Source organism: Panulirus ornatus, chromosome 30 (assembly GCF_036320965.1).
Source record: "Panulirus ornatus isolate Po-2019 chromosome 30, ASM3632096v1, whole genome shotgun sequence".
Lineage (NCBI taxonomy): Eukaryota > Metazoa > Arthropoda > Malacostraca > Decapoda > Palinuridae > Panulirus > Panulirus ornatus.
This window is the reverse complement of record NC_092253.1, coordinates 13,778,568-13,803,386: the sequence shown is the minus strand read 5'-3', so window position 1 is coordinate 13,803,386 and position 24,819 is coordinate 13,778,568. Positions and strand designations below refer to the sequence as shown.

Genomic DNA, 24,819 nt, shown 5'->3' with positions numbered 1-24,819 from the left:
CTAACGTGGGAGATAGTAACAAAGTATAATAGAATAAAATAAATTATATGGGAGGGTATTGATTGAGAGGGTGAAGGCATGTACAGAGCATCAGATTGGGGAAGAGCAGTGTGGTTTCAGAAGTGGTAGAGGATGTGTGGATCAGGTGTTTGCTTTGAAGAATGTATGTGAGAAATACTTAGAAAAGCAAATGGATTTGTATGTAGCATTTATGGATCTGGAGAAGGCATATGATAGAGTTGATAGAGATGCTCTGTGGAAGGTATTAAGAATATATGGTGTGGGAGGCAAGTTGTTAGAAGCAGTGAAAAGTTTTTATCGAGGATGTAAGGCATGTGTACGTGTAGGAAGAGAGGAAAGTGATTGGTTCTCAGTGAATGTAGGTTTGCGGCAGGGGTGTGTGATGTCTCCATGGTTGTTTAATTTGTTTATGGATGGGATTGTTAGGGAGGTAAATGCAAGAGTTTTGGAAAGAGGGGCAAGTATGAAGTCTGTTGGGGATGAGAGAGCTTGGGAAGTGAGTCAGTTGTTGTTCGCTGATGATACAGCGCTGGTGGCTGATTCATGTGAGAAACTGCAGAAGCTGGTGACTGAGTTTGGTAAAGTGTGTGGAAGAAGAAAGTTAAGAGTAAATGTGAATAAGAGCAAGGTTATTAGGTACAGTAGGGTTGAGGGTCAAGTCAATTGGGAGGTGAGTTTGAATGGAGAAAAACTGGAGGAAGTGAAGTGTTTTAGATATCTGGGAGTGGATCTGGCAGCGGATGGAACCATGGAAGCGGAAGTGGATCATAGGGTGGGGGAGGGGGCGAAAATTCTGGGGGCCTTGAAGAATGTGTGGAAGTCGAGAACATTATCTCGGAAAGCAAAAATGGGTATGTTTGAAGGAATAGTGGTTCCAACAATGTTGTATGGTTGCGAGGCGTGGGCTATGGATAGAGTTGTGCGCAGGAGGATGGATGTGCTGGAAATGAGATGTTTGAGGACAATGTGTGGTGTGAGGTGGTTTGATCGAGTGAGTAACGTAAGGGTAAGAGAGATGTGTGGAAATAAAAAGAGCGTGGTTGAGAGAGCAGAAGAGGGTGTTTTGAAGTGGTTTGGGCACATGGAGAGAATGAGTGAGGAAAGATTGACCAAGAGGATATATGTGTCGGAGGTGGAGGGAACGAGGAGAAGAGGGAGACCAAATTGGAGGTGGAAAGATGGAGTGAAAAAGATTTTGTGTGATCGGGGCCTGAACATGCAGGAGGGTGAAAGGAGGGCAAGGAATAGAGTGAACTGGAGCGATGTGGTATACCGGGGTTGACGTGCTGTCAGTGGATTGAATCAAGGCATGTGAAGCGTCTGGGGTAAACCATGGAAAGCTGTGTAGGTATGTATATTTGCGTGTGTGGACATATGTATATACATGTGTATGGGGGGGTTGGGCCATTTCTTTCGTCTGTTTCCTTGCGCTACCTCGCAAACGCGGGAGACAGCGACAAAGTATAAAAAAAAAAAAAAAAAAAAAAAAAATATAAAATGATAACATATAAACATAAACACATATACATACAAATACATACACATACATAGACATATACATGTATATATTCACTCTTACTTGCCTTCATTCATTCCAGGTGCTACCCCACCCCATAGGAAACAGCATTGCTACCCCCTTCTTCAGCGGTTAGCACCAGGAAAACTGACAAAACAAAGGTCATATTCATTCACACTCAGTCTCTAGCTGTCATTTGTAATACATCATTCCAACTCACTCTATTCCTTGCTTGCCTTTCACCCTCCTGTATGTTCACGGCCCAATTACTCAAAATCTTTTTCACTCTATCCTTCCACCTCCAATTTTGTCCCCTGCTTCTCCTTGTTCCCTCCACCTCTGACACATATATCCTCTTTGTCAATCTTTCCTCACTCATTCTCTCTATATGTCCAAACCATTTAAACACACCCTCTTCTGCTCTCTCAACCACACTTTTATTTCCACACCTCTTACCCTTTCATTACTTACTTGATCCAACCACCATAAACCACATATTTTCCTCAAACATTTCATATCCAAGACATCCACCATCCTTCGTACAACCCTATTTATAGCCCATGCCTCACATCCATTTAACATTGCTGGACCTAAATTCCTCCAAACATACCCATTTCTGCTTTCCAAAAAGATGTTCTCTCCTTCCACACATTCTTCATCTCTCCCAGAACCTTCACCCCCTCCCTCACCCTGTGACTTACTTCCACTTACATGGTTCCAATCACTGTTAAGCTCAGTCCCAGATATCTAAAACACTTAACTTCCTCCAATTTTTTCCATTCAAACTTACATCCCAAATTACTTGTCCCTCAACTCTACTGAACGTAATAACCTTGTTCTTATTCACATCTACTCTCAGCTTTCTCCTTTCACACACTTTTCCAAACTCAGTCACCAACTTCTGAAGTTTCTCACACGAATCAGCCACTAGAACTGTACCAGTGGCAAACAACAACTAACTTACCTTCCAGATCCTCTGATCCCTAACAGACTGCATAATCACACCTCTCTCCAAACTCTTTCACTTACCTCCCCAACCACCCCAACCATAAACAATTAAACAAACATGGGGATATCACAAAACCCTGCTGCACACCAACATTCATTGGGAACCAATAACTCTCCTCTCTTCCTACTTGTGTGCATGCATACATCCTTGGTAAAAATTTTCACTGCCTGTAGCAACTTACATCTTTATCATATGCCTTCTCCAGATTCATAAATGCTACATACAAATCCATTTGTTTTTCTAAACATTTCTCACAAACATTCTTCAAAGCAAACACCTGATCTACACATCCTCTACCACTTCTGAAACCACACTGCTCTTCCCCAATACAATGCTCTGTACATGACTTCACCTTCTCAATGAATACCCTATTATATAATTTTCCTGGAATACTCAACAAACTTATGCCTCTGCAGTTTGAACACTCACCTTTATGCCTCTGCCTTTGTACAATAGCACTACGCATGCATTCCGCCAATCCTCAGGCATTTCACTATGAATATCCTTACCAACCATTCAACAACACAGTCACCCCCTTTTCTAATAAATTCCACTGCAATACCATCCAAACCAGCCACCTTGCCAGATTTCATCATCCACAAAGCTTTCACTACCTCTTCCCTCTTAACCAAACCATTCTCCCTGACCTTCTCACTTCACACACCACCTCAACTAAAACACCCTACATCTGCTACTCTATCATCAAACACATTCAACAAACCTTCAAAATACTTATTCCAACTCACTGTCACTTCATCTCTACCCGTTATTACTTCCCTACTTGCTTCCTTCATCGATGTTCCTATGTGTTCTCTTGTCTTATGCACTTTATTTACCTCCTCCTTCCAAAACATCTTTTTATTCTCCCTAAAATTTAATGATACTCTTACCCCAACTCTCATTTGCTCTCTTTTTCAACTCTTGCACCTTTCTCTTGACTTCCTGCCTCTTTCTTTTATAAATCTCCCAGTCATCTGCACTCCTTACTTGCAAGTATCGTCCAAATGCCTCTCTTTTCTCTTTCACTAACAACTTTAATTCTTCATCCTACCACTCACTATCCTTTCTAATGTGCCCAACTCCCACCTTTCTCATGCAATCTGCATCTTTAGCAAAAGACATCAATGCTTCTTTAAATACACTGCATTCTTCACCTACTCCCCTAACATCATTTGCTCTCACCTTTTGCCATTCTACACTAAATCTCTCTTGGTACTTCCTCACACAAGTCTCCTTTCCAAGCTCACTTATTCTCATCACTCTCTTTTCCCCAACATTCTCTCATCTTTTTTCAAAACCTCTACCTATCTTCACCTTCACCTCCACAAGATAGTAATCAGACATCCCACTAGCTGCACCTCTCAGCACATTAACATCCAAAAGTATCTCTTTTACACAACTATCAATTAACATGTAACCCAATAATGAATTTTTACTATCTCTCCTACTCACATACATATACTTACATATCTCTCTCTTTTCAAACCAGGTATTCCCAATTGCCAGTCTTTTTTCAGCACACAGATCCACAAGCTCTTCACCATTTTCTTTTACAACACTTAATACCCTATGTACACCAATTATACCCCTAACTGCCACACTACTCACTTCCACATTTAAATCTCCCATCACTAAAACCTGGTCTCATGCATCAAAGTTGCCAACACACTCACTCAGCTGCTCCCTAAACACTTGCCTCTCATGATCTTTCTTCTCATACCCAGGTGCATAAGCACCAATAATCACCCCTCTCTCTTCATCCACTTTCAGTTTTACCCACTTCAATCTAGAATTTACTTTCTTACACTCCATCACATACTCCCACAATACCTGCTTCAGGAGTAGTGCTACTCCTTTCTTTGCTCTTTTCCTCTCATCAACCCCTGACTTTACTCCCAAGACTTTCCTAAACCACTCTTCCCCTTTACCCTTGAGCTTCTTTTCACTCAGCGCCAATACATCCAGGTTTCTTTCCTCAAACATACTACCTATATCTCGTTTCTATATATAGCATAAATGAGACAGCCTTAACCAGGGCATTCAGTTGCCCATGTTGTCTAAGCTAGCATGAACAGTGCATTACACTGAGCTTGGGCTCAGTGTAATGCATCAAAGCCTGAGCCCCCAAGTATGTCATGGTGTCTCTTAAGTACTTCATATGCTCAAGTTTAGACCACTGACTGCATGTCCCCCACATGTCTCTCTGTCACCTTCAAGTTTACCATCCTCCTTGCCATCATCCACAAACACTATACAGTTATACACTTTTTCACCTACCTATGTCAGATATTCTTATGAAAAGTATATGGGCTAATATTATTTCATGAGTTAATCTACCAGACATACTGTAGCTGCACTTGCTTCTAATCTGAATATTAAGTTTTCTTGAAACTCACAATTCCATCTTCCTAGCTTACCTTTCAAGTTCTGCTTTGCAGTCTTATGTAACAGAATCTTGTCAGTTACCTTATCAAATGCTGTGGCAAAGTAAAAATACACAATATCCTTCTCTTCCCTTCTACTATTGTTTTACACATGATACAGAGCTCTAGCATGACATTTATGTAAGTTTAACAGGTACATATCCATGTTGGCTTTTGTCTGCATGGAGAATGAAAGAGTGACTGCATACAATATAGAATAAACACATATAGTGAGCCAAAGTGCAAGGTAAGGATGGGTGATGTTCTACTGAAAAAAGGTACAGAATCTGTCTTTAGGTTCAGCTAATATCTCTTTATCTATCTATCTATTTATAACTCTGATGCCTGTTCCCACCAGAAACTCCCTCAAATGGATGGCCACGACAATAGAGTCTCCATAACTAGTAAACTCCAGTGCCACTTCTTAGCTTTTAAAGCCTTACCCTTAGCAGCCCATAGACAGAGGACAGCTCTACTGCTGTGTTTGCAGAGGCTCATACCTATTGTTCCTACTGGGTGCTTCTAACTAAACTACTGCCTAATGGTCCTACTGGCTACTTCTACTTAATGCTCCTACTTAATGTTCCTACCTACTACTTCAACCTAATGCTTCTACTTAATGCTCCTGCATAAATATTCCTAACTACTGCTTTTTTCTATTGCTCCTACCATTTTGCCAAAAGGCAGGGTTTGGGCATAGTGCTCACCACATAAAAATCTAGAGTTAAGAAGAATATACTATGTGAGTTAAGTATTGCCAAATGTTATGTATGACAAGATGAGAATGTAAGTTTGTTCATTAAAAAGCAACATGACATAATGAAAATAAAATAAAGAAGGGAGCTGTCTGAGAGAGGAAAATAAGTGTATCTTTAAGAAGAATTATGAAAGGTTAAAAAGTGAACAAGACTTTACACAAAGAACTATGGGAAAACATAGTTCTGTCAACCCTTTCACACAGATGTGTAAAATGGATATGAAGATCAGACACTCCTAAAAACTCAGGCCACTGAAATGGGGTATTTGAGGGGTGTTTGCAGTGTCAGCTGATAGCACTAAGTCATGTTGAAGTGTAATGGAGGCTGGATGTCAAGGAGACAGTAAGACATGGAGGTGTGGCTCCCTGAGTGGTTAAGCAAAATAACTTATGGGGCAATCCATGACTACTGAACATTTTCCTGGTACTACAGATAGTACTATTTTTCAAATCCCCCCCCACCATTATAAAAGACTATGAGGACAGACACAACGAGCAATCTCCCTTTTCTCCATTTGTGTAGTTTGTACATCCGTGAAAACATTGAATACTTTCAACAGTCCCTAATGTGGACTGGCCATGAGGAGAGGATGGACAAAGATCAGCAGAAAAGACAAAGTATCAGAGTAAACAAAAAGGAATGAGTTAGCAGAAGAAAGGTGGCATCCTGGGAGAAGAAAAGGAGTCAAAATGTTGGGAAGGGGGCCCCAAAATGTGAAAGATGGATTAAGCATACATCACAAAGGCCTGGTATGTGTTTAAATGTGGCAATCTGAAGAGTCTTATGTCATGGTCATCGCTACTAAGGAGAATTCCCCAAGGAGGAATTAGGTATAAGAAGTACTAAAAGATACAGAGAGCAACAGACAGACACAGTTATATTCAAACAATACTTCTTAGAGGCAGGTTTCATAATAAGTAACCTACTCACACCATGAATACAGCAAATGTCTCTTAACCTCCAAGTCAATTATGGAAAGTCAATTATACTACAAGAAAAATCATTCTTTACCTAAACAAGGGGTAAATGACAAGGCTGCGATCCCATTTCTGTTGCACGTGGTTTGTCATGCACTACTATGACATCCTGAATGTGGCTATGATCTAAAGTTCTACTTGTGAAGTAGAATGTGAAGTATATGGCTGTGAGCAAAAGCATGTCTGTATCTAAACCTTTACTCCTAATTGGGTGAATGTAATATTAAGCTTATGATTGGCTGAGCATACCTGACCTTCAATTCCATTGGTCAAATTCTTGTCTTTTAACTGGCAATGGCAAAACCATTCTAATAATGCAGTCTAGATTCCAAATTCTGTTGGTCCAACAGTGAATAGGGCAGACAAGCCACAGAAGTACCTCCTTAGCTGCATGTACATATTAAATGTACTGCCAGTAGCAATATGGCCGGATTGCAAAGTGAAACTCCCTTACTGAGGTTCATGCCACTGCCATGAACAGTGTCTGAAAAATAACTCATTTAAATGAAACTTGAGAAAAAATTTAATAGATAAATAAGTGAAAATGACAAGAATGTGCACAGGCACCCCTCACAATTCACAACTGCTTGACCAGTGCCTTGGAAACTATCAGTAAAAATACAAAAAAATTATTGTCTGGCAGACAAACAGACAATCAACAATCCATGACTGGGACTGCTTTACAATCCGACCAAAAATCCATAATAAAATAATTAATGAAAACTAACCTGTGGCATGTTTGATGGACGTCCAACTTTAATATTGCGGCCACCAATCATAACCCCATTCATCTGTTCAAGTGCCAATTGCGCTGCCTCCGGCATCTCATACTCAACAAAGGCAAAACTGTGGAAGTATTATATATATCAATGGCAATGTCAGTAGTAAATTAGTTCAAACTGATCATCAACAGAAAGTAATTCAATGTGAGTATGACCATATATCAAAAGGCTTTCCTCATTACTGCCTCTTTCTTTCGAAAATAGTTTACTTTCTTCCAAGCAACTCACTCTACAGCTCTAAACACCAGTTTTTAATTCTTACAAAAAAAGACTTCCCATCTCATTTCTCACTGCCTCTTATCAACCTAGGTTACCCCTGCTGCAAAAAAAAGGGGTTCATGTATAATGAAGCTATCAAAATAATATTTTGGTGATACTAATGGATCATATGAAGGACCATAGTCATCTACAGAAGTGTAATTTTTGGCTTTGGATTATACGATGCATAAGAACACTTTCTTAAAATGGAGAATACACATCATTAGATATTCATACACCTACAAACATTATCAAATTCTAACAAGCCATCACTCACTATCCAGCATAATTACCTGTAGTCTCCTCCATGTAACACTATACTTGCACCATTTCAATCTTCAATCCATACATGCATATACTCTCCAAATCTATCACTAAATCTATATCTTGATATCCCTTTCCTCTACTTCATCTTTAACTCATTCTAATACCTTTCCATGGAACTCCCTCTTGCCTTCATCTTTTTCCTATGCCTAAACCAACCCAGCAATCTCTTTTCCAATTATTTTTTTTCATTACTAATCTCATTTAAAATTGTTCATTTCTGTATTCCATACCTCATTTCTCACTTTATCCAATCTTCTTTCACCATAACCCAAAAAGATTAACCAATGATCTTTAACCTACTGACTGCTGATATGCCATGTACATTATGATACACCTCTGGAAGTTCAGCGTAACTGTTCCATAAACAGTCTGGGGCTTCCAGAAATCCCAGGCACAGCAAGTACCCATCTACTTATCTACAAGTACCTATGACAAGATTTTGCTGACATGGTAGCTCACTACATGTATTACTTCTTGAAATATATAGAGTATTTGGCCACTTCTCCTTTTGAATAATAATCAATTCAAGGTTAGTCAAGGAGCGCCTTCAACCATTAGTCTACTATTCTATTAAAAGTTTCCATAGGTAGTAGTTCATACACAGCCAACGACCAGTGAGGTATATTACTAGTCCTATCTGCCTGGGTATCAGGAGAGTTAGTGACAACTGCAGAGTGAGCAAGCACTACAGTGGTTATGAAGCTGCACTCCTCTGACCCGGGCAGCTGTCTTTTCTTTCTGCCTTAACCACATGCAGATTACTGGCATTTTGTACACAAACATACAGTCCCTCCTTGTCACACATAACACTTGACAACACTTACCTCACACAGCTCATTCTTCGTCACTCTAGATTTGCCCTGTCTTTTGGCAAAATGATAGGAGCAACAGAATAAAGTAGTAGGTAGGAACGTTTAGGCATGAGCATTAGGTACAAACATTGGGCAGAAGTAGCAGGTAGGATCTTTAAGCAGGAGCCTCTGCAAACAGTCAACCAGAGTTGCCTTCTGCAAGTGGCCTGTTAAGGGTGAGGCACTTAAGGCTAAGCAGCAGCACTGGAGTTCACTAGTTGTGGAGAGACTATTCCTGCGGCCATCCCCCTGAGGGTGTTCCAGGAGCAAACAGACATCAGAGATACAGATAGATAGATATAATCTCTCCAAGCAGGTTTCTTATTTTTCCTTATATTGCATTAAAAAATCTTTCAAGTTTTTCACTAAAAAAACACACATATCTTCATATCCTTTCAGCACATTCCCATAGACCGCTTCCAGTATGATGACTGGATGTTCCATGCCAAGATGCTTTCTGAATTAAAGGATTATTTCTTATCCCTTCTACTTGCTCCCATGCATATATTTTCACGTATCTTTCCCTTCTTCTTTCTTGACTAGAGTTCACATGCTTTCAACATCTCATGGTAGTTCATATGCTAAAGAACATCAGCTTTACTTGTGAAATGACTGTCTATTCTTTATATCTCATCTATACGGACCAATGTCAGTGGAGGTCATACAACACAGCAGCACTCTATTTTCTTTCTTGCATATATTTTGATCATTTTCATAATCTGCTTTCTGTCCCTTGTTGTGACTGCTTTTATTGTCATATCATTCATCTGGCTTGAAAGCACTACACACCATCTTAACATTGTGCTCCTTGCCTTCAAATTTTTCATTTATAATAATTCGGAAGCCTACGACATTTTCTTTACTCTCACATCTCTTTCTCTGTAAGGACTCTAAAGGATGAGTCTGATAAACTACTAAACATTCTATGGTTTATCTATTAAATTTCTCTATCAAATTCCATTAGGTTCTCTTCTGCCTATTCATACATAACATATAGATTTCTCAGTCATTTTTCTTGGACTTCTTCAATACCCAAAGTTTTAATCAATCTCATGTATTTAGGGCATTCAACTCACATCCACTCACATCTATGCAGCACCATTGGGATTCCTTTACCATCAAACATACCTATCTTTGCCCTCACAAACAGTGACATCTTTTTCCACACACTCGTCAATGTACCTAGACCATCTCAACTCCCCATCCCATCCATATGGTTCACTTCTTCCCTCACAGTTCCATCCATCTGCACAAATGCCTTATTCTCACCAAATTCCTCAATGCTTTTAGTAGCTTTCCCCCCAAAATACATAGCAATATGTTCTTCAACAGAGCATCTCTATCAACCCCAAAACATTCTTTCCTTAGGTCCATAAATGCCTCATACAACTCCCTCTCCTCTAAATATTTCTCTCAAAGCAAACACCCTCTCCACTCCAGAAGCCATTATGTTCCTCACCAGTCGGATGCTCTGTGTATGCCAGCACCATCTCAATCACCATTCTTCCTTACAACTTACCAGGATCCAAGTTAAAGTATCCTAGATCTTTCACTTCATCTTTCACTATCGATGTGGTATACCGGGGTCAACGTGCTGTCAATGGATTGAATCAGGGCATGTGAAGCATCTGGGGTAAGCCATGGAAAGTTCTGTAGGGCCTGGATGTGGAAAGGGAGCTGCGGTTTCAGGCGTTACTGCATGACAGCTAGAGACTGAGTGTGAACGAATGGGGCCTTTGTTGTCTTTTCCTAGCGCTCCCTCGCACACATGAGGGGGAAGGGGGATATTATTCCATGTGTGGCGAGATGGCGATGGGAATGAATAAAGGCAGACAGTGTGCATTGTGTGCATGTGTATATATGTAGGTGTCTGTGTGTGTATATTTATGTGTACACTGAGATGTATGGGTATGTATATTTGCGTGTGTGGACGTGTATGTATATACATGTGTATGGGGGTGGGTTGGGCCATTTCTTTCGTCTGTTTCCTTGCGCTACCTCGCAAACGTGGGAGATAGCGACAAAGTAAAATAATATATTTTTATTTATTATACTTTGAGTATTTTGAAGGTTTGTTGAATGTGTTTGATGATAGAGTGGCAGATATAGGGTGTTTTGGTCGAGGTGGTGTGCAAAGTGAGAGGGTTAGGGAAAATGATTTGGTAAACAGAGAAGAGGTAGTGAAAGCTTTGCGGAAGATGAAAGCCGGCAAGGCAGCAGGTTTGGATGGTATTGCAGTGGAATTTATTAAAAAAGGGGGTGACTGTATTATTGACTGGTTGGTAAGGTTATTTAATGTATGTATAACTCATGGTGAGGTGCCTGAGGATTGGCGGAATGCGTGCATAGTGCCATTGTACAAAGGCAAAGGGGATAAGAGTGAGTGCTCAAATTACAGAGGTATAAGTTTGTTGAGTATTCCTGGGAAATTATATGGGAGGGTATTGATTGAGAGGGTGAAGGCATGTACAGAGCATCAGATTAGGGAAGAGCAGTGTGGTTTCAGAAGTGGTAGAGGATGTGTGGATCAGGTGTTTGCTTTGAAGAATGTATGTGAGAAATACTTAGAAAAGCAAATGGATTTGTATGTAGCATTTATGGATCTGGAGAAGGCATATGATAGAGTTGATAGAGATGCTCTGTGGAAGGTATTAAGAATATATGGTGTGGGAGGCAAGTTGTTAGAAGCAGTGAAAAGTTTTTATCGAGGATGTAAGGCATGTGTACGTGTAGGAAGAGAGGAAAGTGATTGGTTCTCAGTGAATGTAGGTTTGCGGCAGGGGTGTGTGGTGTCTCCATGGTTGTTTAATTTGTTTATGGATGGGGTTGTTAGGGAGGTAAATGCAAGAGTTTTGGAAAGAGGGGCAAGTATGAAGTCTGTTGGGGATGAGAGAGCTTGGGAAGTGAGTCAGTTGTTGTTCGCTGATGATACAGCGCTGGTGGCTGATTCATGTGAGAAACTGCAGAAGCTGGTGACTGAGTTTGGTAAAGTAAAATAAATAAATATATAAAATAGATCTCTCACTTATAAATCCCTTAAGTTAGCAAAGAAATCATTTTATTGAGTTAAACCCAAACCTTTCACTAAGAACCTTTTAGTTCTCCTTTTCGTAATAATTTTACATCAATTCCCAGGATGCTCACATCCTTTGGTGAAAATGATGTCTTTAGCAACAACAACATCATTTCTTATTTTATTAAATATAGTCGCTGTCCCCCGCATTAGTGAGGTAGCGCAAGGAAATAGACGAAAGAATGGCCCAACCCACCCAAATACACATGTATATACATAAACACACACACACACATATATACATACCTATAACATTTCAACATACACATACATATACATATACAGACATATACATATATACACATGCACATATTCATAGATGTGAATAACAGCAAGGTTATTAGGTACAGTAGGGTTGAGGGACAAGTCAATTGGGAGGTAAGTTTGAATGGAGAAAAACTGGAGGAAGTGAAGTGTTTTAGATATATGGGAGTGGATTTGGCAGCGGATGGAACCATGGAAGCAGAGGTGAATCATAGGGTGAAGGAGGGGGCAAAAGTTTTGGGAGTGTTGAAAAATGTGTGGAGGTCGAGAACGTTACCTTGGAAAGCAAAAATGGGTATCTTTGAAGGAAGAGTGGTTCCAACAATGTTATATGGATGCAAGGCATGGGCTATAGATAGAATTGTGCAGAGGAGGGTGGATGTGCTGGAAATGAGATGTTTGAGGACAATATGCGATGTGAGGTGGTTTGATCGAGTAGGTAATGAAAGGGTAAGAGAGATGTGTGGTAATAAAAAGTGAGGTTGAGGGAGCAGAAGAGGGTGTTTTGAAATGGTTTGGTCACATGGAGAGAATGAGTGAGGAAAGATTGACCAAGAGGATATATGTGTCAGAGGTGGAGGGAATGAGGAGAAGTGGGAGACCAAATTGGAGATGGAAAGATGGAGTGAAAAAGATTTTCAGTAATCGGGGCCTGAACATGCAGGAGGATGAAAGGCGTGCAAGGAATAGAGTGAATTGGAATGATGTGGTATACCGGGGTCAATGTGCTGTCAGTGGATTGAACCAGGGCATGTGAAGCGTCTTGGGTAAACCATGGAAAGTTTTGTGGGGCCTGGATGTCGAAAGGGAGCTATGGTTTCGGTGCAATATATATGACAGCTAGAGACTGAGTGTGAACAAATGTGGCCTTTGTTGTCTTTTCCTAGCGCTACCTCGCGCACATGCAGGGGGGAGGGGGTTCTCATTTCATGTGTGGCAGGGTGGCGACAGGAATGAATAAGGGCAGACAGTATGAATTACGTACATGTGTATATATTCATATGTCTGTGTATGTATGTATATGTATACGTTGAGATGTATAGGTATGTATATGTGCGTGTGTGGACATGTATGTATATACAAGTGTATATGGGTTGGTTGGGCCATACTTTCGTCTGTTTCCTTGCGCTACCTCGCTAATGCGGGAGACAGCGACAAAGTATAATAATAATAATAATAATAACAATAATAATTATTTTATATATATTTATTATACTTTGTCGCTGTCTCCCGCGTTTGTGAGGTAGCGCAAGGAAACAGATGAGAGAAATGGCCCAACCCCCCCCCATACACATGTATATACATACGTCCACACACGCAAATATACATACCTACACAGCTTTCCATGGTTTACCCCAGACGCTTCACATGCCTTGATTCAATCCACTGACAGCACGTCAACCCCGGTATACCACATCGCTCCAATTCACTCTATTCCTTGCCCTCCTTTCACCCTCCTGCATGTTCAGGCCCCGATCACACAAAATCTTTTTCACTCCATCTTTCCACCTCCAATTTGGTCTCCCTCTTCTCCTCGTTCCCTCCACCTCCGACACATATATCCTCTTGGTCAATCTTTCCTCACTCATTCTCTCCATGTGCCCAAACCACTTCAAAACACCCTCTTCTGCTCTCTCAACCACGCTCTTTTTATTTCCACACATCTCTCTTACCCTTACGTTACTCACTCGATCAAACCACCTCACACCACACATTGTCCTCAAACATCTCATTTCCACCACATCCATCCTCCTGCGCACAACTCTATCCATAGCCCACGCCTCGCAACCATACAACATTGTTGGAACCACTATTCCTTCAAACATACCCATTTTTGCTTTCCGAGATAATGTTCTCGACTTCCACACATTCTTCAAGGCCCCCAGAATTTTCGCCCCCTCCCCCACCCTATGGTCCACTTCCGCTTCCATGGTTCCATCCGCTGCCAGATCCACTCCCAGATATCTAAAACACTTCACTTCCTCCAGTTTTTCTCCATTCAAACTCACCTCCCAATTGACTTGACCCTCAACCCTACTGTACCTAATAACCTTGCTCTTATTCACATTTACTCTTAACTTTCTTCTTCCACACACTTTACCAAACTCAGTCACCAGCTTCTGCAGTTTTCTCACATGAATCAGCCACCAGCGCTGTATCATCAGCGAACAACAACTGACTCACTTCCCAAGCTCTCTCATCCCCAACAGACTTCATACTTAGCGAACAACAACTGACTCACTTCCCAAGCTCTCTCATCCCCAACAGACTTCATACTTGCCCCTCTTTCCAAAACTCTTGCATTTACCTCCCTAACAACCCCATCCATAAACAAATTAAACAACCATGGAGACATCACACACCCCTGCCGCACACCTACATTCACTGAGAACCAATCACTTTCCTCTCTTCCTACACGTACACATGCCTTACATCCTCGATAAAAACTTTTCACTGCTTCTAACAACTTGCCTCCCACACCATATATTCTTAATACCTTCCACAGAGCATCTCTATCAACTCTATCATATGCCTTCTCCAGATCCATAAATGCTACATACAAATCCATTTGCTTTTCTAAGTATTTCTCACATACATTCTTCAAAGCAAACACCTGATCCACACATCCTCTACCACTTCTGAAACCACACTGCTCTTCCCCAATCTGATGCTCTGTACATGCCTTCACCCTCTCAATCAATACCCTCCCATATAATTTACCAGGAATACTCAACAAACTTATACCTCTGTAATTTGAGCACTCACTCTTATCCCCTTTGCCTTTGTACAATGGCACTATGCACGCATTCCGCCAATCCTCAGGCACCTCACCATGAATCATACATACATTAAATAACCTTACCAACCAGTCAACAATACAGTCACCCCCTTTTTTAATAAATTCCACTGCAATACCATCCAAACCTGCTGCCTTGCTGGCTTTCATCTTCCGCAAAGCTTTCACTACCTCTTCTCTGTTTACCAAATCATTTTCCCTAACCCTCTCACTTTGCACACCACCTCGACCAAAACACCCTATATCTGCCACTCTATCATCAAACACATTCAACAAACCTTCAAAATACTCACTCCATCTCCTTCTCACATCACCACTACTCGTTATCACCTCCCCATTTGCGCCCTTCAATGAAGTTCCCATTTGCTCCCTTGTCTTACGCACTTTATTTACCTCCTTCCAGAACATCTTTTTATTCTCCCTAAAATTTAATGATACTCTCTCACCCCAACTCTCATTTGCCCTTTTTTTCACCTCTTGCACCTTTCTCTTGACCTCCTGTCTCTTTCTTTTATACATCTCCCACTCAATTGCATTTTTTCCCTGCAAAAATCGTCCAAATGCCTCTCTCTTCTCTTTCACTAATACTCTTACTTCTTCATCCCACCACTCACTACCCTTTCTAATCAACCCACATCCCACTCTTCTCATGCCACAAGCATCTTTTGCGCAATCCATCACTGATTCCCTAAATACATCCCATTCCTCCCCCACTCCCCTTACTTCCATTGTTCTCACCTTTTTCCATTCTGTACTCAGTCTCTCCTGGTACTTCCTCACACAGGTCTCCTTCCCAAGCTCACTTACTCTCACCACCCTCTTCACCCCAACATTCACTCTTCTTTTCTGAAAACCCATACAAATCTTCACCTTAGCCTCCACAAGATAATGATCAGACATCCCTCCAGTTGCACCTCTCAGCACATTAACATCCAATAATAATAATAATAATAATAATAATAATAATAATGATAATAATAATAACAACACATTCATAAATGCTGCCTTTATCCATTCCAGTCACCCCCCCCCCAAGCGTGCGAGGAACCGCTAGGAAAAGAGAACAAAGGACGAATCTTCACACTCAGTCTCTCGCTGTCATGTGTAATGCACCAAAACCATAACTCCCTTTCCACATTCAGGCCCTACAAAACTTTCTATAGTTTACCCCAGATGCTTCACATGACCTGGTTCACTCCATTGCCAGCACATCTACCCTAGTATACCACATCATTCCAATTCACTCTATTCCTTGCATGCCTTTCACCCTCCTATATGTTCAGGCTCCGGTCACTCAAAATCTTTTTCACTCCATCCTTCCACCTCCAATTTGGGCTACCACTTCTCCTCGTTCCCTCCACCTCTAACACATATATCCTCTCTGTCAATCTTTCCTCACTCATTCTCTCCATGTGACCAAACTATTTCAATACACCTCTTCTGCTCTCTCAACCACACTCTTTTTATCACCACACATCTCTCTTACCCTTTCATTACTTACTCGATCATACCACCTCACACCACTTATTGTCCTCAAAAACCTCATTTCCAACAAATCCATCCTTCTCCGCACAACCCTATCTATAGCCCATGCCTCGCAACCATATAACATCATTGGAACCACAATTCCTTCAAACATGCCCCTTTTTGCTCTCCAACACAATGTTCTTGCCATCCACACATTCTCCAACACACCCAAAACTTTTGCCACCTCCCTCACCCTGTGACTCACTTCTGCTTCCATGGTTCCATCTGCTGCCAAATCCACTCCTAGATATCTAAAACACTTCACTTCCTCCAGTTTTTCTCCAATAAAACTTACCTCCCAATTGACTTGTCCCTCAACCCTACTAAACCTAATAACCTTGCTCTTATTCACAATTACTCTCAGCTTTCTTCTTTGACACACTTTACTAAACTCAGTCACCAGCTTCTGCAGTTTCTCACCTGAATCAGCCACCAGGCTCTATCATCAGCGAACAACAACTGACTCACTTCCCAAGCCCTCTCATCCACAATGGACTGCATACTTACCCCTCTCTCGAAAACTCTTGCATTCACCTCCCTAACAACCCCATCCATAAACAAGCTAAACAACCATGGAGACATCACGCACCCCTGCTGCAAACCAACATTCACTGAGAACCAATCATCTTTCTCTCTTCAGACTTTGCATCCTTGATAAAAACATTTCACTGCTTCTAGCAACTTGCCTCCCACACCATATACTCTTAATACCTTCCACAAAGCATCTCTATCAACTCTATCATATGCCTTCTCCAGATCCATAAATGCCACACACAAATCCATCTGTTTTTCTAAGTACTTCTCACATACACTCTTCAAAGCAAACACCTGATCCACACATCCTCTATCACTTCTGAAACCACACTACTCTTCCCCAATCTGATGCTCCATACATGCCTTTATCCTCTCAATCAATACCCTCCCATGTAATTTCCCAGGAATACTTAATGAACTTATACCTCTGTAATTTGAGCACTCACCTTTATTCCCTTTCTCTTTGTACAATGGCACAATGCATGCATTCTGCTAATCCTCAGGCACTTAACCATGAACCATACATACATTGAATATCCTCATCAACCAGTCAACAACACAGTCACCACCTTTTTTAATAAATTCCACTGCAATACCATCCAAACCCGCCACCTTGCCGGCTTTCATCTTCTGCAAAGTTTTCACTACCTCTTCTCTGTTTACCAAACCATTCTCCCTAACCCTCTCACTTCACACACCACCTTGACCAAAACACCCTATATCTGCCTCTCTATCATCAAACATTCAACAAACCTTCAAAATAATCACTTCATTTCCAACTCACTTCACCATTACTTGCTATTACCTCCCCATTAGCCCCTTCACCAATGTTCCTATTTGTTCTCTTATCTTATGCACTTTATCTACCTCCTTCCAAAACATCTCGTTATTCTCCCTTAAATTTAATGATACTCTCTCACTCCAAGTCTCATTTGCCCTCTTTTTCACCTCTTGCCTCTTTCTTTTATACATCTCCCAGTCATTTGCACTACTTCCCTGCAAAACTCGTCCAAATGACTCTTTCTTCTCTTTCATTAACAATCTCACTTCTTCATCTCACCACTCACTACCCTTTCTAATCTACCCACCTCCCACCTTTCTCATGCCACAAGGATCTTTAGTGCAAGCCACCACTGTTTCCCTAAATACATTCCATTCCTCCCCCTTACATCATTTGCACTCACCTTTTTCCATTCTGCACTGTCTCTCCTGGTTTTTCCTCTCACATGACCAGATGCATAGGCACTAATAATCAACCACCTCTCTCCATCTATTTTCAGTTTTACCCATATCAATCTAAAGTTTACTTTCTTCCACTCTATCACTTAATCTCACGACTCCTTCTTCAGGAGCAGTGCTACTCCTTCCATTGCTCTTGTTCTCTCACCAACCCCTGACTTTACTCCTGTGATATTCCTAAACCTTTACCTCAAACATACCACCTATCTCTCCTTTTTTTCTCATCTTGGTTTCATCTACTCACATTTAGACACCCTACTCTGAGCCTTCAAGGAGGATGAGCACTCCCCACAAGACTCCTCCTTCTGTTTCCCCTTTTAGAAAGTTAAAATACAAGGAGGGAAGGATTTATATCCCCCGCTCCCATCCCCTTTAATCGCCTTCTACAACATGCGGGGAATGCGTGGGGAGTATTTTTTCTCCCCTATTCCTAGGGATAGACAATACAATACCACATACACTACAAAGAATATCTTAGTCAGGAACTCACCAGAAAATTCTGCAAACTATGTTTATAGAGTACCATGTAAATATTATGATATGTTTTATGTGGGGCAGAGTGGTAAGGATCTTTCCGTTTGACCCAAGAAACATAAATATCATATACGAACAGGACAAGAATCAAATACAAATCCATCTGTTTTTCTAAGTACTTCTCACATACACTCTTCAAAGCAAACACCTGATCCACACATCCTCTATCACTTCTGAAACCACACTACTCTTCCCCAATCTGATGCTCCATACATGCCTTTATCCTCTCAATCAATACCCTCCCATGTAATTTCCCAGGAATACTTAATGAACTTATACCTCTGTAATTTGAGCACTCACCTTTATTCCCTTTCTCTTTGTACAATGGCACAATGCATGCATTCTGCTAATCCTCAGGCACTTAACCATGAACCATACATACATTGAATATCCTCATCAACCAGTCAACAACACAGTCACCACCTTTTTTAATAAATTCCACTGCAATACCATCCAAACCCGCCACCTTGCCGGCTTTCATCTTCTGCAAAGTTTTCACTACCTCTTCTCTGTTTACCAAACCATTCTCCCTAACCCTCTCACTTCACACACCACCTTGACCAAAACACCCTATATCTGCCTCTCTATCATCAAACATTCAACAAACCTTCAAAATAATCACTTCATTTCCAACTCACTTCACCATTACTTGCTATTACCTCCCCATTAGCCCCTTCACCAATGTTCCTATTTGTTCTCTTATCTTATGCACTTTATCTACCTCCTTCCAAAACATCTCGTTATTCTCCCTTAAATTTAATGATACTCTCTCACTCCAAGTCTCATTTGCCCTCTTTTTCACCTCTTGCCTCTTTCTTTTATACATCTCCCAGTCATTTGCACTACTTCCCTGCAAAACTCGTCCAAATGACTCTTTCTTCTCTTTCATTAACAATCTCACTTCTTCATCTCACCACTCACTACCCTTTCTAATCTACCCACCTCCCACCTTTCTCATGCCACAAGGATCTTTAGTGCAAGCCACCACTGTTTCCCTAAATACATTCCATTCCTCCCCCTTACATCATTTGCACTCACCTTTTTCCATTCTGCACTGTCTCTCCTGGTTTTTCCTCTCACATGACCAGATGCATAGGCACTAATAATCAACCACCTCTCTCCATCTATTTTCAGTTTTACCCATATCAATCTAAAGTTTACTTTCTTCCACTCTATCACTTAATCTCACGACTCCTTCTTCAGGAGCAGTGCTACTCCTTCCATTGCTCTTGTTCTCTCACCAACCCCTGACTTTACTCCTGTGATATTCCTAAACCTTTACCTCAAACATACCACCTATCTCTCCTTTTTTTCTCATCTTGGTTTCATCTACTCACATTTAGACACCCTACTCTGAGCCTTCAAGGAGGATGAGCACTCCCCACAAGACTCCTCCTTCTGTTTCCCCTTTTAGAAAGTTAAAATACAAGGAGGGAAGGATTTATATCCCCCGCTCCCATCCCCTTTAATCGCCTTCTACAACATAAGGGAATGCGTGGGGAGTATTTTTTCTCCCCTATTCCTAGGGATAGACAATACAATACCACATACACTACAAAGAATATCTTAGTCAGGAACTCACCAGAAAATTCTGCAAACTATGTTTATAGAGTACCATGTAAATATTATGATATGTTTTATGTGGGGCAGAGTGGTAAGGATCTTTCCGTTTGACCCAAGAAACATAAATATCATATACGAACAGGACAAGAATCAAATACAAATCCATCTGTTTTTCTAAGTACTTCTCACATACACTCTTCAAAGCAAACACCTGATCCACACATCCTCTATCACTTCTGAAACCACACTACTCTTCCCCAATCTGATGCTCCATACATGCCTTTATCCTCTCAATCAATACCCTCCCATGTAATTTCCCAGGAATACTTAATGAACTTATACCTCTGTAATTTGAGCACTCACCTTTATTCCCTTTCTCTTTGTACAATGGCACAATGCATGCATTCTGCTAATCCTCAGGCACTTAACCATGAACCATACATACATTGAATATCCTCATCAACCAGTCAACAACACAGTCACCACCTTTTTTAATAAATTCCACTGCAATACCATCCAAACCCGCCACCTTGCCGGCTTTCATCTTCTGCAAAGTTTTCACTACCTCTTCTCTGTTTACCAAACCATTCTCCCTAACCCTCTCACTTCACACACCACCTTGACCAAAACACCCTATATCTGCCTCTCTATCATCAAACATTCAACAAACCTTCAAAATAATCACTTCATTTCCAACTCACTTCACCATTACTTGCTATTACCTCCCCATAAGCCCCTTCACCAATGTTCCTATTTGTTCTCTTATCTTATGCACTTTATCTACCTCCTTCCAAAACATCTCGTTATTCTCCCTTAAATTTAATGATACTCTCTCACTCCAAGTCTCATTTGCCCTCTTTTTCACCTCTTGCCTCTTTCTTTTATACATCTCCCAGTCATTTGCACTACTTCCCTGCAAAACTCGTCCAAATGACTCTTTCTTCTCTTTCATTAACAATCTCACTTCTTCATCTCACCACTCACTACCCTTTCTAATCTACCCACCTCCCACCTTTCTCATGCCACAAGGATCTTTAGCGCAAGCCACCACTGTTTCCCTAAATACATTCCATTCCTCCCCCTTACATCATTTGCACTCACCTTTTTCCATTCTGCACTGTCTCTCCTGGTTTTTCCTCTCACATGACCAGATGCATAGGCACTAATAATCAACCACCTCTCTCCATCTATTTTCAGTTTTACCCATATCAATCTAAAATTTACTTTCTTCCACTCTATCACTTAATCTCACGACTCCTTCTTCAGGAGCAGTGCTACTCCTTCCATTGCTCTTGTTCTCTCACCAACCCCTGACTTTACTCCTGTGATATTCCTAAACCTTTACCTCAAACATACCACCTATCTCTCCTTTTTTTCTCATCTTGGTTTCATCTACTCACATTTAGACACCCTACTCTGAGCCTTCAAGGAGGATGAGCACTCCCCACAAGACTCCTTCTTCTGTTTCCCCTTTTAGAAAGTTAAAATACAGGGAGGGAAGGATTTATATCCCCCGCTCCCATCCCCTTTAATCGCCTTCTACAACATGCGGGGAATGCGTGGGGAGTATTTTTTCTCCCCTATTCCTAGGGATAGACAATACAATACCACATACACTACAAAGAATATCTTAGTCAGGAACTCACCAGAAAATTCTGCAAACTATGTTTATAGAGTACCATGTAAATATTATGATACGTTTTATGTGGGGCAGAGCGGTAAGGATCTTTCCGTTTGACCCAAGAAACATAAATATCATATACGAACAGGACAAGAATCAAATACCTTGTTTAATCATGATAAAAATTATGATCAATGTATTGACAAGGGTAATACCATCTAAGTCATTAATTCTAATTCCTGAACCACAAGAAATATCACTGAATATTCTATGATTAAATACATATAGAATTGTAACATCATTATGAGTGTAGGTTTATTGTTCATAAAATTTGTGTAGTACCCTTTCTTGATCCCATTATAAATTTCACAATATGCATGTTGCCAGACGAATGGATGTGACCTCCATTCGGGTAGTCACATGTTTACCAAATGGCATCATAGCTACATCTTTTTCTTGTATATCAACAGAGTTATGTTCTTTCTTGCACCTCCCTGATGATGTGATCAAAACACGAAAGTGCACTTCAGAACTTATTGTGTTTCATTTCCCATGGATTAAAAGGAATATACTTGATCATGCGCCAAATTGTGTGTGAAAGAGGTGTGTGAAAATGAGTGAAAGAAGAAAGTTAAGAGTAAATGTGAATAAGAGCAAAGTTATTAGGTACAGTACAGTTGAGGGTCGAGTCAAATGGGAGCTAAGTTTGAATGGAGAAAAACTGGAGGAAGTAAAGTGTTTAGATATCTGGGAGTGGATCTGGCAGCGGATGGAACCATGGAAGCGGAAGTGAATCATAGGGTGGGGGAGGGGGCGAAAATCCTGTGAGCCTTGAAGAATGTATGGAAGTCGAGAACATTATCTTCGAAAGCAAAAATGGGTATGTTTGAAGGAATAGTGGTTCCAACAATGTTGTATGGTTGTGAGGCGGGGGCTATGGATAGAGTAGTGCGCAGGAGGGTGGATGTGCTGGAAATGAGATGTTTGAGGACAATGTGTGGTGTGAGGTGGTTTGATCGAGTAAGTAACGTAAGGGGAGGAGAGATGTGTGGAAATAAGAAGAGTGTGGTTGAGAAAGCAGAAGAGGGTGTTTTAAAATGGTTTGGGCACATGGAGAGAATGAGTGAGGAAAGATTAACCAAGAGGATATATGTGTTAGAGGTGGAGGGAATGAGGAGAAGTGGGAGACCAAATTGGAGGTGGAAAGATGGAGTGAAAAAGATTTTGAGTGATCTGGGCCTGAACATGCAGGAGGGTGAAAGGCAGGCAAGGAATAAAGTGAATTGGATCGATGTGGTATACCGGGGTCAACGTGCTGTCAATGGATGGAATCAGGGCATGTGAAGCGTCTGGGGTAAACCATGGAAAGTTCTGTGGGGCCTGGATGTGGAAAGGGAGCTGTGGTTTCGGGCATTATTGCATGACACCTAGAGACTGAGTGTGAACGAATGTGGCCTTTGTTGTCTTTTCCTAGCGCTACCTCGCACACATGAGGGGGGAGGGGGATGTTATTCCATGTGTGGCAAGGTGGTGATGGGAATGAATAAAGTAAGATAGTGTGAATTGTGTGCATGTGTATATATATGTATATGTCTAAGTGTGTATATATATGTGTACACTGAGATGTATGGGTATGTATATTTGCGTGTGGGGATGTGTATGTATATACATGTGTATGGGGGTGGGTTGGGGCATTTCTTTCGTCTGTTTCCTTGCGCCACCTTGCAAACGCGGGAGACAGCGACAAAGCAAAAATAAAAAATGAATAAAATAAAAAAAAAAAAATATATATATATATATATATATATATATATATATATAGGGGATAGGGGAGAAAGAATACTTCCCACGTATTCCCTGCGTGTCGTAGAAGGCGACTAAAAGGGGAGGGAGCGGGGGGCTGGAAATCCTCCCCTCTCTTTTTTTTTTTTCCAAAAGAAGGAACAGAGAAGGGAGCCAGGTGAGGATATTCCCTCAAAGGCCCAGTCCTCTGTTCTTAACGCTACCTCGCTAATGCGGGAAATGGCGAATAGTATGAAAAAAAAAAATATATATATATATATATATATATATATATATATATATATATATATATATATATATATATATATATATATATCTCATCTGTTGGGGATGAGAGAGCTTGGGAAGTGAGTCAGTTGTTGTTCGCTGATGACACAGCGCTGGTGGCTGATTCATGTGAGAAACTGCAGAAGCTGGTGACTGAGTTTGGTAAAGTGTGTGGAAGAAGAAAGTTAAGAGTAAATGTGAATAAGAGCAAGGTTATTAGGTACAGTAGGGTTGAGGGTCAAGTCAATTGGGAGGTGAGTTTGAATGGAGAAAAACTGGAGGAAGTGAAGTGTTTTAGATATCTGGGAGTGGATCTGGCAGCGGATGGAACCATGGAAGCGGAAGTGGATCATAGGGTGGGGGAGGGGGCGAAAATTCTGGGGGCCTTGAAGAATGTGTGGAAGTCGAGAACATTATCTCGGAAAGCAAAAATGGGTATGTTTGAAGGAATAGTGGTTCCAACAATGTTGTATGGTTGCGAGGCGTGGGCTATGAATAGAGTTGTGCGCAGGAGGATGGATGTGCTGGAAATGAGATGTTTGAGGACAATGTGTGGTGTGAGGTGGTTTGATCGAGTGAGTAACGTAAGGGTAAGAGAGATGTGTGGAAATAAAAAGAGCGTGGTTGAGAGAGCAGAAGAGGGTGTTTTGAAGTGGTTTGGGCACATGGAGAGGA

General features: G+C 41.0%; 1 protein-coding gene across 4 annotated transcripts in view; it reads right to left on the bottom strand.

The window, feature by feature from the left end:
* Positions 1 to 24,819, bottom strand: part of hfp (Poly(U)-binding-splicing factor hfp) — a 525,647-nt gene that overhangs the window by 231,580 nt on the left and 269,248 nt on the right. For all 4 annotated transcript variants that reach the window (XM_071679802.1, XM_071679803.1, XM_071679805.1 and 1 more), the window contains one exon: positions 7,433 to 7,550. In XM_071679802.1, coding sequence (XP_071535903.1) covers positions 7,433 to 7,550 — 118 coding nt within the window. The remainder of the gene's footprint in view (positions 1 to 7,432; positions 7,551 to 24,819) is intronic.